The 18,899-nt window shown below is 38.8% G+C and overlaps 1 protein-coding gene across 1 annotated transcript in view; it reads left to right on the forward strand.

Annotated features, from left to right (window-relative positions):
* The window catches only part of LOC126106193 (serine/threonine-protein kinase SIK1-like), a gene marked incomplete at its 5' end in the record, with an annotated part of 543,990 nt that overhangs the window by 493,357 nt on the left and 31,734 nt on the right, over positions 1-18,899 (forward strand). The window contains one exon of the mRNA XM_049912429.1: positions 462-644. Within this exon, the coding sequence (XP_049768386.1) occupies positions 462-644 (183 nt within the window). The remainder of the gene's footprint in view (positions 1-461; positions 645-18,899) is intronic.

The raw sequence follows: 18,899 nt of genomic DNA on the forward strand, positions 1-18,899 counted from the left end.
AAAAGATTTATAAATCAGTCACTCTTCAATACAATGTCTATTCAGATAATGTCAAGCCTTGGCCACCATGAAAGTCTGTAAGTTTTATTCATCGCACAAATGCATAAAAATGGGGTTAGTATATGAAAGTTCAAACTATGCTCGCATCTCATTGGCAGCAGCTTAATTGTTTGTGGCAACGCCATCGTGCTGCAGTATTGGCTGTAGGAAACACGGTGGCGTAAGTGGCTGTGTGGCTGACCAGATAATAGCCAGTACCACACAAAATGGCCACCATGTTGGTAACATAGCCTCACATTTTACCCCTCTCCAAGCTTTACTACTTCACATAAGATTTATTTTGATTCACTTGTTATGTTTTAGAAGTGTGCTCCCAGACTTATGGACTACCTTGTGGTAGTCCCAGGTGCCACAGTGCTTCTAAGAAGAAATGTAGTAACATAAACATTGTGTGCATACAGGAGCCACTCATCCCGAGGACACCGCGTGCCCACGGTCCGGTGCTGAGGCAGGCGTCGTACAAGATGGCCGTCCAGCAGGCACCGTTGCTGCCGCCGCTGGAGCCACCCCCACTGCCACTGGCCGACGACTGGCGTTCACTGCCCGGCTCGCTAGCTGCTGCCTGCTCACTCGCAGACTCCCAGGTACCGGCAGCGGCCAGGCCGACAGCCGGCCCGTAGTACTGCAACGTACTGTGTCGTACCGCTCTGGTGACGGGCTCCCGTGCTCGCAGTTTGCTAGTTGTAGTAGTAGCGTTGACTCTTGTGTAGCCTGCAGAGTGAAGTGGTGAGCATAATGTTTTCCTAGTGGCTCACATAGACAGTAGCTAGAATAAATAACTTGCTCGATTCAGTACTTACAATACCACCACCACTACACGCAGGAGAGTGCCCCCAATAGTGTGTCTACCACCAGAGACTCTGTGCCTTGAAAGGTAGCTCCGCAGAAATACAGAACACAACTATCACAAACAAGTACAGTAAGAAGAATTTGTGGAACTGTAACAGTGTTCATTTAATGTCGTACAGTCAAGCAGTCATTGGGACTCTTTCAAGTGATATAACAAGTGCACACACATAAAATTCATAAGAGCTGAAAATTTTTAGAGGCATAGCACAAGGTAGTGTAATGAAGAGCACTACAGAGCATCTGTATTGGATGTTAGTTATTCACAGTCTTTAATTCTGGAATGTTATTTCCTTACTATCTGTTAGCACCAGATTTCATAGTTTTTCCGACAAGGCTTACTTTGAAAAGTTGGCTGCAGGTATTCTAACATACATGTAACAGAAAAATAAGTTACCCTCGTCTAATACCTAACAATAAAGAGTTCATGATTCATTATATGAAATGAAAACTACTAGGGAAGAAATGCATGTTAAAAATTTTACAAAATGTGTTTTAGTGTGTGACTGCAGGGACATCATTGCAAAATTGTAAGACAACCATAGTGGTTGAAATTATTTTTTAAAATACAATTTTCAAGCGAAGAAAAGTTAACAACAACATAAACATGGGAAAACGACTGAAATGAGGATCTGAAAAATGAAAACAACAGTGAGAAGAAAGGTTAGCGTGCACATGCATGTACACAGACTATGCATGTCAAAATTATACCCAGAACAATGGAAATGTAATTAATTTCTATTAAAAGCAGCCTTCATAGGAGATGGGGTAGTTAAAGGTTAAGTTAATAATTTTGATTGCTCACTAAATTAGTAGTAAACAAACTTTCATGTGCTGGAGGCAACATTTCTAAGACTGCTGCTCCATCCAGCAAATGGCAGAAGAAATGCTTTCCTATTTGGATGGGACTGTTTCTTGATACAGTTTCTGACCTGTTTAAATTTCATGGCATATCTGCGAGTCATACCCTGAACAAAGAGAAATGCTCACTTTAACCAGCTGGGAGGTTTCACCTCCCTCGGTACATGCATTTGCTATTCCAAAATCTTTGTGGCAAAATGAAGATTGACGTCTGTCTCAAGATAATAATCCAAGGATGTAGGACTTTTGAACAAATGGCAAGTGCCTCAAATCACACTAGTAGAGCTATGGTCTCTTAATCTGTACTGAAATCCCAGTTTAGGGCAAAATTCTCACATGTCATAGCAGGATATTTTTGTACATTAGTGGGAAGTGTTAAGATGAAGTTAAATTTATAATTACTACTTTGGAGAATTTGTCTTGGGAGAAAATTAATTTTCTTTTTTTAATATCTTTTAGTTATTTCTTTTCTAGTGGTAGATTTGGATTCATAGAAATCATTTCCCAAATATCCTCTTTACACTGTAATTTAATAATATATTCATTGACAGATTCTTTGTTAATTTTGCAAAAGTATATTGAAAAAGTGTCGCCGTCCTAATCATTGACATCAATACAGATGTTTGATTTTTGTTGTGGAGATGCATGCCTTGGGAATGTGAATCCCATATTCTCTCCAACTCACTGACTTACTTGTCCCTGCCATATGTGACATGGAGGCCCTAAACCATCTGAGGAAACCGGACACACATCTGCTGGTCTGCAGAAACCTGCCCAATCCTTGCACCACAGGTCTTTATGAAGCAAGTGATAAGGTCATCAAAACCATGGAATTTTGGGGCTTGTGGTCCATTTAATAGAATGCTATAGGTATCTTCTGCATTATGTTATTACTTTCAGTATCTTGTATTGTTGTACTGTACTTTTATTTATCATTCTGCATTTTAATTACTTTGCGTATCTAAGTCCTGCACATGTATTATAAACAAACTTGTCCCTTTCTTCCTGTCGCAGGTCATATTCTGTTGTTTCAGAGCTTTTCAGAGACTTTTTTGTGTTCAGATGTTGCCCTTGTAACAACCTTTTGCTTTAGTGTTATTTCATGCATTTTCTCTCAAGTGGTGTTCTCTTTACATCTCCAGCAACACTGTCAAGTAGCACTTCCAGAACATGTAGCCTGTCTTTGATTTTTGGCACTTCGTTTTCCCATTTGTTATGAGTGGACAGTATTTCATATAATGCTACATTTTCAGCAACATGTTATTTTCTCTCGAGGTGATAGTACCAAAGTCATGGCCTAGTTAAACTTTTAACTTCATTTTAAAACTTCCCTCTAATGTACACAGCTATTCTGCTACCATCAGCATCCTGTAATGAAAAGTATATCGTGTACAGTTTTTTATTCAGTCATCCATTTTGTGTAATTTTGGACTAACTTACTGTTGTAAACTTGCATTACCTGTTGAAGTGTGAGGTAGTGAAACATTGCTAGGATGAAATTTGTAATCATTCATTAGAAAAGAAAAGAATAAATGAAGAATGGGAGAAATTGGATTCGGGCAAGTTCACTTGTAGACATCATTTTTTGGTCCTCCCAAAAATTACATAATTATTTTGAAATATATACTTTTTGAGATATTGTATCATGTGATTTAAGTACCACCACAAAAGTTTCCTTGATTTTGAGAACAAGTGGACTTTTTAAAAGTTGGCACATTCTACTTCATGAGTGATTTTTTTTTTGTTACCTGTGTGAGCATGAGATGTGAGAAACCTACTTTTTGATATCGCAAGACTATTATGATGTACAATAATACAGTTTGCTGATTGATAGTTTTGTAATATATGCTTAAATATAAATTATTAATTTTCAATATTAGGTAAGTGTTTCTTAAAGTAATGCTCTAACATAGTTTGTTGCTGTTTTGTATTTACTTAGAGAGTGAAGACCTGATTTAACATTAAATACACCAAATAAATGTGAACTTACAATTTTTTAATGAATACACTTACTATTATTTACTTAATGTGATGCTGCACCAATAAAGATCATTAAAGGCACACATATGATAATGAACTGGACAGAAAAGTTTCCCAGTCAATACAATACATAAACTAAAAATATATAAGAGAGTTGGGTAGTTTTATTGGCAAAAGAAACAGCACAAAGGAGGAAGAATGAATTCCAAATTGACATGATATTCTCGGAAAACATCAGAAATATTTGCAGGGATAGGTGCATGTAGACATGAATTTAAAGGACAGTCATTTACAGTTAAAAAGTTTAGTGCACATTTTATTAGTTTTTATAGTGAGTGTGAGTAATTTGTGTTAAATGGTTTTCAGACAGATTTGTTAGACATCTGTAACTGCTTCATGTGGAAATTTAAGTATACAGTGAAAAACATTTGCTAGTTGATTTATGTGTGTATCCTGTAAAAAATATTAAAAAGCACTAATAGTAAGTAATGGCTGGTATCATCATTAGTAATTTTTGTTGTGGAAATTGTTACTCAGTATGAAATGTTTATACCAAAGAAGCAAGGGAACTTGGTAGAAAGAAGTCATAGAATAAAAGAAACACATGTATTTCTGCTTGTGGAAAGACTGAATTGTCATACTACAGTGAATCCTATTAAAAAAGGGATAAAAGTGGTGTAATGATTCAGGATAGAAGCACCAGTGTTAAGAGAGATTGTGCAGAAGTCGAGAAGATAAACTGTTTTGTTCTTTGTCCTTGTAATTCTTGAACATTTTAAAAATCCACTCAGCTAATGGCTTTCAGTTAGGAAGTTATGCCTAAAACATCAAGGGATAATACAAGTAATTGGGAGCCCTCTTCTACAGGTTTTTAATTTGTGATATTTTTTTATCTGCATGGGTACATAGATTTGATATTTGATGGACAATAAAGTATTATTTTCCGTATTACACTTTACTTTCCAAATTTGATTTGACTTGCATTCTTAACTATGTAATTCTCTTCTGCATAACTTGAGGTCACTAAAGCAATTTTTTAACTGTTTCAAAAATTTGGTGCTCATATCTGAATCATTAGACATGTGAACTCTATATTTGTCTTATGTTCTGAGTTTTGAGAATTAGCATGGCTTCAAATTTTATTTTTTATTTTTTTAATGGTCTGGTGCTGATACTTATATCAGATTCTAAGCATGTGAGTGATTGGTTGTTTAGTATTTTTTCCTAGAGATGTGATAAAAGGTGCTTCTTCAGGTATAGTGGTTCCTATGTGTGGCTAATGGATTCTGTGAATCCGTTGTTTTTGAATCTGCATGTAATCTTACTGTAGCTAATTGTTCCTATAAGCAAGAATCACACTGGAAAATTTAGAACAAAATGGACTGCTAGTGGTTTCTTAATGCATGTAGACTTTGTTTGGTAATTTATTTACTTTTATAATACTTAAGTTATTCAGAAATATTTATTTAAATTTATAGTTGTGAGTCTCTTTGCAAAGAGTAATGTATGTCAAGTGGATTAGATTATGATTTGTATAATTATCTGCTTGTTATGTTACCAAAGGATACTTGTGTAAGATGTTTCCTAGATTTGAAGCAAAATAAAATGTTCAAAGAATTTTTACTTTCATGAGTGTAACTCGTTTTTATAATGCTGCACCCTTATTTTAATGTATGAAAATTCAAGAATGTGAGATATGGATACAGATTAGTGTTTTATTTACTCAGCTTTCTTTACTAATCCCCTGTTTTATTGGTAATTTATGAAGAGATATTTTCATGGAGATTTGCAAAATTATTGGAAAACTGCTCTCATACAGTCAAGATGTCCTTTTGCTAGATAAACATGACCGTGTCAAGAAGGACCAGTAAAAATTTGTTTCATTGATGTTCTTGTTGTTATTTTGAGTCGTGGTGTTCAATGATATTGAAATGACAATTATCTTAGATTACTTGGTATTTTATGCTATCAGTCGGCTAGTTGACAGAAAGGAGAGAAAAGAAAAATGGTTCCATTTTTTTATGAAAATGCTAATAATTTCCTTAATCAGAGTAGATCATACTGCTTTTCTTCATAACTCACTATTGTAGTATCTATGGAGATGGAAGAGGGGCATATTAACAGACAACTGTGCAAGATATCTTTCATTATGTCACTTACATAGCTGTCCACATGTAACATCCGTAAAACATGCCAATAATAACAACACAGTCACACATGTAAACAATGCTTGAAGCATGTCTATCCTTTGGAGTGATCATTTTGTGATATTATCCGTATATGAACTTACTGGATCCGTCAACAGCAATGAAAAGTGTCAGCGTACAAACGTACACCAAAGGCTTCCAGATACTTCAAACTTAGATTAGTCTCTGAATAACATCTCAGATCATTGCTGCATATTGCAGTTTTGATATTTCTGTGCTCACTGTGATTTGTTCAACCTTATTTCGTTTGTGTGATAAATGTTTATTGGCCATAATGCACCCCTTTAAACCTTGTTCATACAGACAGCATTGCACTGTTGAAACAGAGATTGAAGCTGTTTGCATACTATTTGCTTTTTACAGATATGAGTTGATCTTCCTTGTATGAAGGTACTCAGGGTCTTTCAGATCGTGAAGCACTTGCTTTGGCACAAGTTTGTGTGAACCAATGCAATGTATACACCACTGTAAATTGGACTATGCCAACTTTTGTTGCTATTCTCCTACTAGAATAGCCTTCCTGATGCAGAGCTACAATTACAGCATGTTTTTCAATTCCAGTCACCTCCTTCTGCCCAATTAGGAGGAAATATGGTATGGACCTGATCAGGAGTACACACACATTGCTAGATGGACGCAGTGCACTGTAAACTAAAGTGAATTGATAGCTACACAAACAGCAGAAGGAATAAGGCCTATTTGAATGGAACCATCTTAAGTGAAGGCACATCAGCGTCGTTGTGGGTACTCACCAGCGCCTCTACGTGAACAACCAGACAAACACATAACAGATTCCTAGTCTTTGCAAGTTTATAATTGTTTTATTATCAGAATGGGGATATGGAAGAATATTCAAAATGAAATCCTTGTTTTAGCCACATATCCATTGTTGTGTCAGATGACTGAAAACGTTTGACAGGTAATGTACATAGCCATAATAGTAAGTAAACAGGGTGTATACGACCCGGGAGATCCGGGAAAAACACGGGAATTTTTTAGATTTCCGGGAATTTTTCATTGTTTTAGTTAACAGTTAAATTTTTGTGATTTTGACTGGTAAGAACCAATACTCTCACGAAGGATATTACTGTATCCCACTTCTGCAGAATAATACTGCAGCACCAAAATATGAACGAGAGAAAAAAAAAAAAAAACGAAAATAAAACTTCAGTCGCAAAGGAAATGCGCGATATACAACAACAAAACACAGTGCTCTTACAAGTGTCTGCCAACCAAAGTGTGCCAAAGGCTTTAGGAAGACTGTTCAGTGCTTATTAACAACAAATTGCCTCCGATGAGCGTGACGTGACAGCTGTTTACATTAGATTCGCTTGAGCAGTTGCGGGCGGGCTCTTGCGCATGCGCAGTTGAGTCGCGTATGAGTGGTACCTTCTCCCGCTTCTGGTTACAGAAGTGTGGCTGGGCGCCACTACTTAACATTGCCCCAGTTCCGGGGCTGATGCATGCAGCAGTCTGAGTTGTGGTGGGGAGGTGTGTCGTCTCGATGTGACCCGTGTGTACGTTCAGTGATTTTATTGTTTCCTCTTCGTTTATGGCTCTCACATTAAATGTAAATGGATTTTTGTGACCGGGAGCTATCAAATGAATTAAAATAGCTTCGCATAATTAAGGAGGTCTAAAATATGTTGTTAGTTTCAGGTTTTATTTCCACCTTTCCGACAGTCAAGCATTAATCGCCTTGCAGAAGAATGAAGTTTGTCGCTTTGTAAAGAGATTTGGCTTTTATTAATCTTTTGTGTGAGGCAGTCAATTTATTTGAAACGAAGTGTTTAATTTCACACTGTTGGCTAGTTTCAACTGTTCGCTGTATCTGAAGTACACGTTTCCATCTTCTAGCTCGTATGGCATTATGCCATAATAAAGAACCAAACATGAGATAACACGGTACTGGTACTCAAGAAAATTTACATCCGAATCTGGACATACGATTGTGCACTTTAAACCAAATTATGCATTTTAGTATGGTTCACGAGTTTTATGACATAATGCAAGATTTTTTAATGTTTTACGCGTACGAACATACGGGCTTCCTGCGTCATCGTAGCTGAACAAGCGCGGTGACACCTGTTATCTGGCGCTCTCTGGCGACTGCTGAAACGAACCAATTTCTAACAGATCACGGGAAAATATTGCGAATGGTGGTTTGAAAAGTGTTCCTTTGAAAGTAAATTTCCTTTTACGCAAGATAAACTATGTGCAAGAATGTACAATGAATTTCTTAAATCAGAGCGTTTGACTCTCATTTAAAAATCAACTCTTTGAGGACGACCATCTTCAAGGATTTCGAGCCTAGATCACACATTTACGTCGTTATTAAACATTTTACCGACACATTTGTGTGATGTATCTTTAAGTGTAACACTCGTGAAAAGATCAGCATTTTATCTGTGGAAGCTTAGCTTCTCTTGCAGCTTATTAATCTTCGAGACCAATATTATTTGTGAAAGCGTTGTTTTTCTTGTAGCAAGACTGTGTACTAATTTAAACCATTAACATCTCTCTTTTGTGTGTTCGCGTTATTTGAGTGATCTTGCTATTGGTTGACTGCATCACGTGTCATATGCTGTCATGAGGTGGCGAGATCACGTGACATGAGCTATGACTGGCTTACAAAAGTGTATCGCAATCTCAATTTCATTGCTTCGGAAAATAACATGCAGTGTTTGGCGGAATTTGAATTTATACCTCCGTAAAAAATGCAGCGTACATGTTTCTTCTCAACAAAGATCTTTCCAAAAGTGTTTTTTTCCCCTGGGTTTCGTTTTCTAAAGTGCCGGCAGATCCTACGTCTGTGTAGAAAACCATAAACATTCAAAAGACTGATAAGTTTTACAGTGCCGAGGAAAAGTATACTGTCACTTAACATGGGCAAAGTGTATTTTCACCCGGGAGAAAGTGTATTTTCAACTGGGAAATTCGGGAAAAATCCGGGAATTTTTTTTCCTTGTCCACGTATACACCCTGGTAAAGCAGATAGTAGACTTCAAACAATGGAAAATCCAGGATGGAATGTAACAATATTATGAGAAGGAAAGTTGCCACTCACCATATAGTGGAGATGCTGAGTCGCTGATACGCACAACAAAAATCTTTTCGTTGTGCCTATCGGTGACTCAGCATCTCTGCTATATGGTGAGTGGCAACTTTCCTTCTCGTAAGATCATAGACTTCAGTTCATTGGTAAGATACTGGCAGAATACTGTAAGTCTACAAAATACATTGCTTTGGAAACAAGCAATGGAAAGTCTAGGGTGGAATAACAACAGTATGGAAAGGAGAGACTGTTAAAATATTAAAGCTGTAGCATACTGACGCAGTGCCACATGTTTGAGTTGTGCTTGTGTGTGTTTCCGAAGTGCAGAAGAAAGACTTCAACTGAAATTTTAATATTTTAGCAGTCTTTTTCATTGTGCCTAACTGGGACTGAGCACCTCCTCTGTATGGTTAATAACAGTCTCTCCTTTACATATTGTTGCTTGTAAAACACTCATACAATACAGCACAGAATATTTCTAAAATGTGTGGGGCCACACCACATATGACTGATGGGATACAGAATGTATACAATGAAGGACAGCACCAGGGATCACATGTTGTTTGACTCTTGGAAGAACACTGCAGAGATGCTGAAAAAGCTAAACTGGTAGACACTTGAAGATACATGCAGCCTATCCCATGAAAGCATTATTACAAAGTTTCACTCTGCTGTAGAATCTTGTTGGCACTTACTCCCTTTGTATTGTTCCAGTAGGGGTTGTGAACACAAGATTGTACTAATAAAAATGTTCATAAAGATGTTGAAGCAGTCATTCTTCCCATGCTCTGCGCATCTGGATTGGGTATATGCCCTAATAATTGCCACCATGTGAAGTACGCTTTGCCGTGCACTTCAATGGTTTGTAAAGTATGCACTACATATTAAAAACAAACTGTCAAGAAAATTAACAAAAAGCACGTCATGTCCTGACTCATAATTTTTCTTTGATAAATTGGTGTAGATTCTGATAATAGAGCTTTCTAAAAATAGAAACTTTAGCAACTATACTGTCTAGAAACCAACTTAAAATCGACTGTAAAGTCATAGTTTTTTAATTGATGGTATGTTGGACTTCTACAAACAATCAGTTAATCACCAAACTCAGAAAATAATTTCTATTTAAACAGCTCTCTTTAGGCATAAAACATTTACTAGCTTTAAATCCACAATATCATCATCCATGCCATTGAAATCTTCATAGTTTGACAAACCCATCATTAATTAACACCCATCCAGACTGCAATATATTACATTACTTTATCAGTGAGAACTGTATGAGGTGGAATCCAAAATTTTTGGGACTGCTGCTGCCATTTGGAAAGTAGGAGTAGTAGATCTTTGCATCACTAGGTGGCGAGAGCTGCATATCTCACGAGTCAGTGTGTGGCATGGCATTCAGCTGGGAGGAAGTGTTGCATGTCCACAGTGATTTCCATAATACTCTGTGTTTGGTGTGTGGCAATTTTATGAATGATCCACGAACAGAACAGCGCGTGTCTATCAAATTCCGTGCAAATCTCGGGAAAAGTGCTACGGAGACCCTTGCAATGGTTCAACGGGACTACAGTTATTAACCAGAGACATAGCAACAATCATCCCAGTGGAAGAACCCGGGCTCTCCAAGACCCAAAAAAGGGAAACAGGTGCAGAGCAAAGTGAAGAGCATACCAAGGGAATTGTGCACAAAGGATTTATCCCACCCAATTAAACAGTGAATTCCACATACTACTGTGACGTTTTGTGACGGCTCCGTGAAAATGTGCGGTGCTGATGGCCCGAATTTTGGCATCAAGGGAAGTGGCTGCTGCATCACGACAACATGCCCTGTCACACGTCGTTGCTCACCAGGACCTTTTTGGCAAAAACAACATGGCAGTTGTATCTCACCCACCGTATTCGTCAGATTTGGCATCATGTGAATTCGCGCTATTCCAAAAACTGAAACTCAGTTGAAAGGCCATTGGTTCAAAACTCTAGAGAGGATTCAAGAACATCGTTGGCAGTGATAAACACCCTCAAAGAACAGGACTTCCAGGAAATGTTTGACCAGTGGCAGAAGTGCTGGGACCGGTGTGTACGTGCATGTGGGAACTCCTTCGAGGGTGATGGTGACTGTTAGTCCAAAGGTAAGGTCATCAAAAGATGGCAGCACCAGTCCCAAAAATTTTCGATAGCACCTCGTATGCTACTCTAAGATGTAAACAACAGCATTGCCACAATGAACTGAAGTTTATTCTTCCTCCACATACAAGTGAACAATAGGTGAAAATATGGACACAAACATAGAAACCATCCAGGTACTTATACAAGCAGTTGCTGACAATAAGTATGAATGCAATATGAGGGCAAGAGCCTGTGCACTGGGCTTATAAGGAAGAGGGTTCCAGCACATGGCACAGAGGATGTTGTACCATGTGCACAATTCATGTGGCCCATCACAGGTGCACAAGTTGTGTGGCTGGCCTGTGCAGGTGCTGTTAGCAGAATATCTGAAGTGTACTGCACTGTTAGCTAGGTGTTCGAGCATATATCGAAATATTATGCACAGGGCTATTGCAAGAAACAGTCATCATCTTTGTTTTTACTGGTATAAAATTTCTTTCTTATCATAACATGGCCTTTGGTACACTCATTGGTTCCATGTTCTTGCTGCCATGCTATATACCCTTCAGCCAGATCAGCTGTACTCTCTGAGATAGCAGTTCTCTTCTTACCCCTTTTTTCTGTTTGTTATGGTCCATCAGAATCAACTCCAAGCCTTTAAAACAACAACCAAACTACATTGCTTAGTGCATTATAGACATATTTTCCAATCCTTTCAGTAGCACATTGACATGCACTGAAGACAATGTTTTGGTGTCACTACACCGAGTAACTGTGCTGAAATATCTCGATGTTATTTAAGGAACTTGAAACAGTAATTACAATGTCATTTGAGGTGTTCATAGGAGACAGTTTTGTTACAGATATGTCTTACATGTTGTGGAGGGTGTTTATATAATTTAATATGCTGTCTGTCTGTCTGTCTGTCTGTCTATCTATCTATCTCCTCTTCACTTTGTCCATTTCCTTTACCCCTCCTTCTGACCATATCATCCTCCCCCTCTTCCATTTCCACCTGCTGTCTACCTGTCTACACCTTCCACCTGCCCCATGCTTCTCCCCCTCCTCCCTTCTATCTATCCATTTTCTCCTTTCTCCTTGCTCTGTCCATCCCCTCCTCTATCCATCTCAAACTGTCCCCAGCAGTGCTCATTTTCACATGTTGCCTCTGCAATACAATTCAATAAAGCAAGCTGATACTGGTCCCACAACATGACTGTCGTGCAGGTCAGGGTACACATCAGAGGGTTGAAAATGTTTTATTTGCTTCTGATATACAGCTTGCCATGCAAATCAGGTCTATATAGCAGGCCAGTACAACAACACGACGCGCCTGTTGTGCAGGGCAGCTTTCATATTAGAGCCCCTGACATATAGGTGCCCCCCCCCCCCCCCCCCCAAAGAAGGTTGCTTTGACAGGCTCTTACTGTTCCCACACAACATAATTGTTGTCCAGGGCAGCCTATATGCTAGGGGCTGGGAAAAAAAACACATTTTCGCCTTATCTCTGCTCCTACTGGTGCTAGGAGGCTATACTTTATTACTTCATTACTAGATCTGCATCAATTACCAGTTGTGACTGGACAGACTGCGTCAGGATTACATACACTATGAGATCAAAAGTATCCGGACACCTGGCTGAAAATGACTTAAAAGTTCATGGTGCTCTCCATAGGTAATGCTGGAATTCAATATGGTGTCAGTCCACCTTTCAGCTTGATGACAGCTTCCACTCTCACAGGCATATGTTCAGTCAGGTGCTGGAAGTTTTCTTGGGGAATGGCAGCCCATTCTTTATGGAGTGCTGCACTGAGGAGAGGTATCGATGTTGGTCGGTGAGGCCTGGCACGAAGGCGGCATTCCAAAACATCCTGAAGGTGTTCCATATGATTCAGGTCAGGACTCTGTGCAGGCCAGTCCATTACAGGGATGATATTGTTGTGTAACCGCTCTGCCACTGGCCAAACATTATGAACAGGTACTAGATTGTTTTGAAAGGTGCAGTCACCATCCCTGAATTACTCTTCAACAGTGGGAAGCAAGAAGATGCTTAGAACATCACTATAGGCCTGTGCTGTGGTAGTGACATGCAAAACAACAAGGAGTGCAAGGCCCCTCCATGAAAAGCACGACCACAGCATAAAACCAGCACCTCCCAATTTTATTGTTGGCACTACGTATGCTGGTAGATGAAGTTCACCAGGCATTCGCTATACCCACACCCTGCCAATCGGATCACCACATTGTGTACTGTGGTTCGTCACTCCACACAACGTTTTTCCACTGTTCTGTTGTACAATGTTTACGCTTCTTACACCAAACGAGGCGTCGTTTGGCATTTACTGGCATGATGTGTGGCTTACGAGCAGCCACTCAACCATGAAATCCAAGTTTTCTCACCTCCCGCCTAACTGTCATAGCACTTGCAGTGGATCCTGATGCAGTTTGTAATTCCTGTGTGATGGTCTGGATAGATGTCTGCCTATTACACATTACGACCCTGTTCAACTGTAGCCAGTGTCAGCCAACAGACGAGGCCAGACTGTACGCTTTTGTGCTGTACGTGTCCCTTCACGTTTCCACTTGGCTATCACATCGGAAACAGTAGACCTAGGGATGTTTAGGAGTGTGGAAATCTCACATACAGACATTTGACACAACTGACACCCAATCAACTGACCCTGTTCGAAGTCTGCGGAGCACCCCATTCTCCTCTCCCACAATGTCTAATGATTACTGAGGTTGCTGGCAATAGGTGGAAGCACAATGCACCTTATATGAAAAACGTATGTTTTTGGGGGTGTCCGGATACTTTTGATTACATGGTGTACATAAGATTTGGTTACAGTTTTATGCAACATACAGAAAAGTATCCACAATAAGAGCAGATATAACATATTAAGACAGTATTATTTTGTCCATTCACTTTGTTCAACACTGAAAAACTCTCCAATAGTATATAATTGGTGTTCCTTAAAGTCCTGTACAATTGTCCTTTTGAACAGTCCTAACGGCAGAGACTGCACTTCTTGGTTCAGTGTATTGAACATTTTTAGGGCTACCACTGAAAAACTGTCTTGCGTTCCAGTCAGTTGACAACTTGGTACTTCAATGTTCTTGTTTCGGGTGTCTTGATTATGAATGTCTTGCTTCATGCTGTAATCACTTTGGTTTTCCTTTACATGGCTGAAGCATAGAAACACATATTAGCTGAATACTGTCATTATCCCTAACCTGGTAAATATGGGTTTGCAGTGCTCCTGTTTTTTACTTAACGTAATGATTCTGACAGCTTTATTTTTGAGCATTAACACCTCCTTAAAACCTGCCGAGTGGCCCCATAACAGCAGACCATAATTAATATGGTTATGAAAGAGTGCATGATGTACTGTTAATAGTAACTTTTAGTTTTCTTAGCCAATATATAACACACGAGAGCTTGGAACACAAATACTCTGTGCGCTCTTTTGTTGTTAGTTTGCTGTCTATCATGAAGCCTAGTAGTTTGACAACCTCCATGTTATCCTGGCAGCCGACTTTGCTGGGACGGCATATCATGTGTTGTGTTTTTTTCTTGATCATTTTCATTTTATTTTCGATGAACCACTCTTTAATGCTTTCAAAGAGTACGTCTGCTGTCAACACAGCGTGTTCAGCCATTTTCGTCTTGGCACAGAGTGTGGTATCATCAGCAAACTGTAGAATGTCATAGGAGTGTTCAAACACTAAATGATACAAAATAGAAGGTAAAATTCACAGGAGAATAACCTGTTGTTTCGTAAGTTACATTAATTAGCTGCTGTTTATCTTACATTTGAAGTTTAATATACACATGAATATAATGGTATTATTCAAAGCAAATAATTATCTACATCTGTAGCAACAGAGCCTTGTTTACAATACATTACTACATGTTAAGCAGCTTTACAGTGAAAGAAAATACCTTATTGTGGTACCTTTGAAATCTTGTGTATTCTTTGTCATGCTAGGAACTATTCAGACGTTGCCATAAGAGCATTTGCAGTCCACTGATAATAATTTTCCAGGTATTTTATTATTATTACTACAGAACATTTCCAGAAATCACTGAAATCTTTAAGAAACCCATAGGGTCTGTAACTGTTTAACAGGTCAAAGACAGTAAATAAATGAGAGCTGATATTCTGATAGCTCACCAGCTGCCCAGTACCAAGGAGTAACTTCACAATTCATGGACAGAATTTCTAATCACCCACGATCTAAACCTGGAACTTAAGTGTTCACAGAAATTTATACAAGAGGGACAAGATTCAAAATCTCCCATGTGTGGTATAAATTACTATATTTACATGCAACACCTAAATGATAAACCAGTTTCATATTACTGCTTCTGCTTAGCCATGTAAACACTCAGTTATTGATTCTGGAAAAATGGTTCTAATTGCTGGATTTCCTCTTCCACAACTGATGTTCACTTTCATGGGAATGTTCAACTCTCTATGAAATATGCTCAGATTGTCACATTCTTCTAGTTTTTAAAAATATTAACTAATATCAATGGAGTGACATTTTGTGCAGCAAAGGAGAGTATGAAATATTAGACTGAGGAAGAAGGAATCTTCTAGTTGGATTTACAGGAAACATCTTATGTACTGACTTATGTTGGAAAGGAACTGCTGATTTCTAGTCGTCAACCGTATAAAAGGACTGATGATCAGAAAACTGATGTTTGACCTGGTTATCAGAATCCATTTATGTTCTAAAATGTGAACAAGATAGCACAAAACAGTTCTTGAGACTTGATTTTTGTCTTCCCAGTGTCATTTTTGGTGTTAACTTCGTAAATGACTCAAAGAATTTGAGAATACATTGACACACATAGCAAAATTTGACATTTTGTATGTGAAATGATTGATAGTCAGATCAATGCTTTGTGAAGGTAGATTACTTTGATAATTACATTGTAAGTGTATGTCACCTTTTTTGAGTCGTCAGTCTTCTGACTGATTTGATACAGTCCACCACAAATTCCTCTCCTGTGCCAATCTTTTCATTGCAGAGTAGTAACTGCAACCTACATCCGCAGTTATTTGCTGGATGTATTCCATTCTCTGTCTTTGTCTACAGATTTTACCCTCTACAGGTAAGTCATTCCCCGATGTCTTAACAGATGTCGTATCATCATGTCCCTCCTCGTCAGTGTTTTCCACATTTTGCTTTCATCTCTGATTCAGCGCAGAACCTCCTCATTCCTTAACATATAAGTCCACCTAATTTTCATCATTTGTCTGTAGCATCACATCTCAAATGCTTTGATTCTCTTCTGTTCGGGTTTTCCCACAGTCCAAGTTGTACTACCATACAGAGCTGTGCTCCAAACGCACATTCTCAGAAATTTCTTCCTCACATTAAGGACCATGTTAGATACTAGTAGACTTTTCTTGGCCATGAATGCCCATTTTGCCAGTGTTAGTCTGCATTTTGTGTCGTCCTTGTTCCATCCATCACGGGTTATTTCGCTGCGTGCTCTCTAATTCTGACATTAAGTTTCCTGCTGTTCTCATTCCTGCTCCTGCTCATTACTTTGTCTGTTTTTGATGTACTGTTAGTCCACATTCTGTACTCCCGTGCTTTTAATTTCACCAAAGGTTGTTTTGAATTTTCTGTATGCTGAGTCAGTCCTTCCGACAATCATCTCTTAACATTTTTCTTGCAGCCATTTTGCATTAGCTTCCCTGCATTTCATATTTATTTCATTCCTAAGTGACTTTTATTTCTGTATTCCCATATTTTCCTGAACATACCTCCTTTCATTTATCAACTTCAGTGTTTGTTCTGTTACCCGTGCTTTCCTTGCAGTTACCTTCATTGTACCTCCGTTTTCTTTCCAGTTTACATGATTGTCATTTTTAGAAGCATACGTTCCTCTTCAACTGAACTTTATACTGAGGTATTTATTATTGCAGTATCTATAGTCTCAGAGAACTTCAAGTGTATCTCTTCATTTCTTAGCATTCCTGTATCCTACTTCTTTGTGCATTAGTTCTTCCTGACTTGACTCTTAAACTACAGCCTGCTCTTCACAATCACAAAATTGGGATCTGAGTCTATATCTGCCGCTGTATACACCGTACAATCCAATATCTGATTTCAAAATCTCTGCCTTACCAGTGTGCAAGGTAACTGGAATCTTCCCATATCTGCCAGCCTTTTTCTTTCTTGAACAGAGTATTCAACATTACTAGCTGAAATTTATTGTAGAAGTCAATAAGTTTTTCTTCTCTTTTGTACCTACTATGAAGCCCATATTTTCACAAACTCCTTTCTTTTACTCCATCCCCTACAAATGCCGTCCAATCCCCTGTGACTATTAGATTCTCGTCTTCCTTTCTGCACTGAATTACCTATTCATATACTTCCTATGCCTTTTCATCTTCTGCTTATGATGTTGACATGTATACCTGAAGGCCGGATCGGCCGAGCGGTTCTAGGTGCTTCAGTCTGGAACCGCGCGACCGCTACGGTCGCAGGTTCGAATCCTGCCTCGGGCATGGATGTGTGTGATGGCCTTAGGTTAGTTAGGTTTAAGTAGTTCAAAGTTCTAGGGGACTGATGACCTCAGAAGTTAAGTCCCATAGTGCTCAGAGCCATGTATACCAGAAGTTTGATGTCAGTGCTGGTTTGCTGTATATTCTTACTAGAAAACAGCAATCATTGAAGTGAAGTGTTCACAGTAGTTCACTCTCTGCCCTACCTCTCTATTCATAATGAATCCTACTGCTGTTATAGCATTTTCTGTTGCTGTTGATGTTACACTGCACTCAACTGACCAGAAATCCTTGTCTGCTTTCAGTTTCATTTCACTGACCCCCACTATATCTAGACTGAGCCAGAGCATTTCCTTTTTGAGATTGACTAGCTTCCCTGTAACTTTCAAACTTTTGACATTCCACTTCACTAGTATATGCAAAGTACATATTTTTTGTCAGTATGAGTATGGATACCACCTCTTTGCTTTAACAATCTGAAATTACATCCCCAAATAATTAAGTCAGCCAGGGTATAGAGGTTGCAAAATGTAGGCTGGCAATAACAAGATGAAAATTTTGAAATCTACATTTGTTTGGCTGTTTGAGGAAGAGTAATCTGGGCCAGCATTCAGCAATATTATGGGGGAGACCTGCCGAAATAACCTCAAATTGGCCGTAAAACAGATTCCTAGAACTGAACCAACATGAGCCTTGCCACCTCAGTTTGACATATTACTACGTGCTAATGGCAATTGGACTTCTCAATTGATGAGTTTACAACTGTATGTTGGTGTGTATTGCACCCTGTGGAATTTAGAAGGTTCCAATTCCTGGAGCGGCGATTTTATGCCCTTGACATTTCACCCTCCCCATCCAGTGAAAAAAGGGTGTATTTTCTTTTCAGTTGGTGTGTTGTGTCCCTAGATGAAATAGAGATGAGCACACCTATAGTGTAGGAAGACCCTGTGATTGTAAAACTGAATAAGGTTTCACAAAGCCTTGATTAACCACAGGCAAATGGTGAACTGCTGTTGTGATCGAGACGTGCAGGAGGAGGAGGTGTCTTTGTGGGAATTGGGGAGAAATGTTGTGTAGATATACTGCAGCCATACCTATTTTATGGTGGCAATGGCACTGAAATCTGCACAGCCAATAAAGGAATGCTTTCTTGTTGTAGTTCAATAATGGCAGTGTGAGGAAGGAAAAGAGAATAGTTTGTAGACTTACTCTGGCAATGTTCTGTAAATCATAAAATTTACCTCGACTGCAGGACAG

This window comes from Schistocerca cancellata, chromosome 10, assembly GCF_023864275.1.
Source record: "Schistocerca cancellata isolate TAMUIC-IGC-003103 chromosome 10, iqSchCanc2.1, whole genome shotgun sequence".
Classification (NCBI taxonomy): Eukaryota; Metazoa; Arthropoda; class Insecta; order Orthoptera; family Acrididae; genus Schistocerca; species Schistocerca cancellata.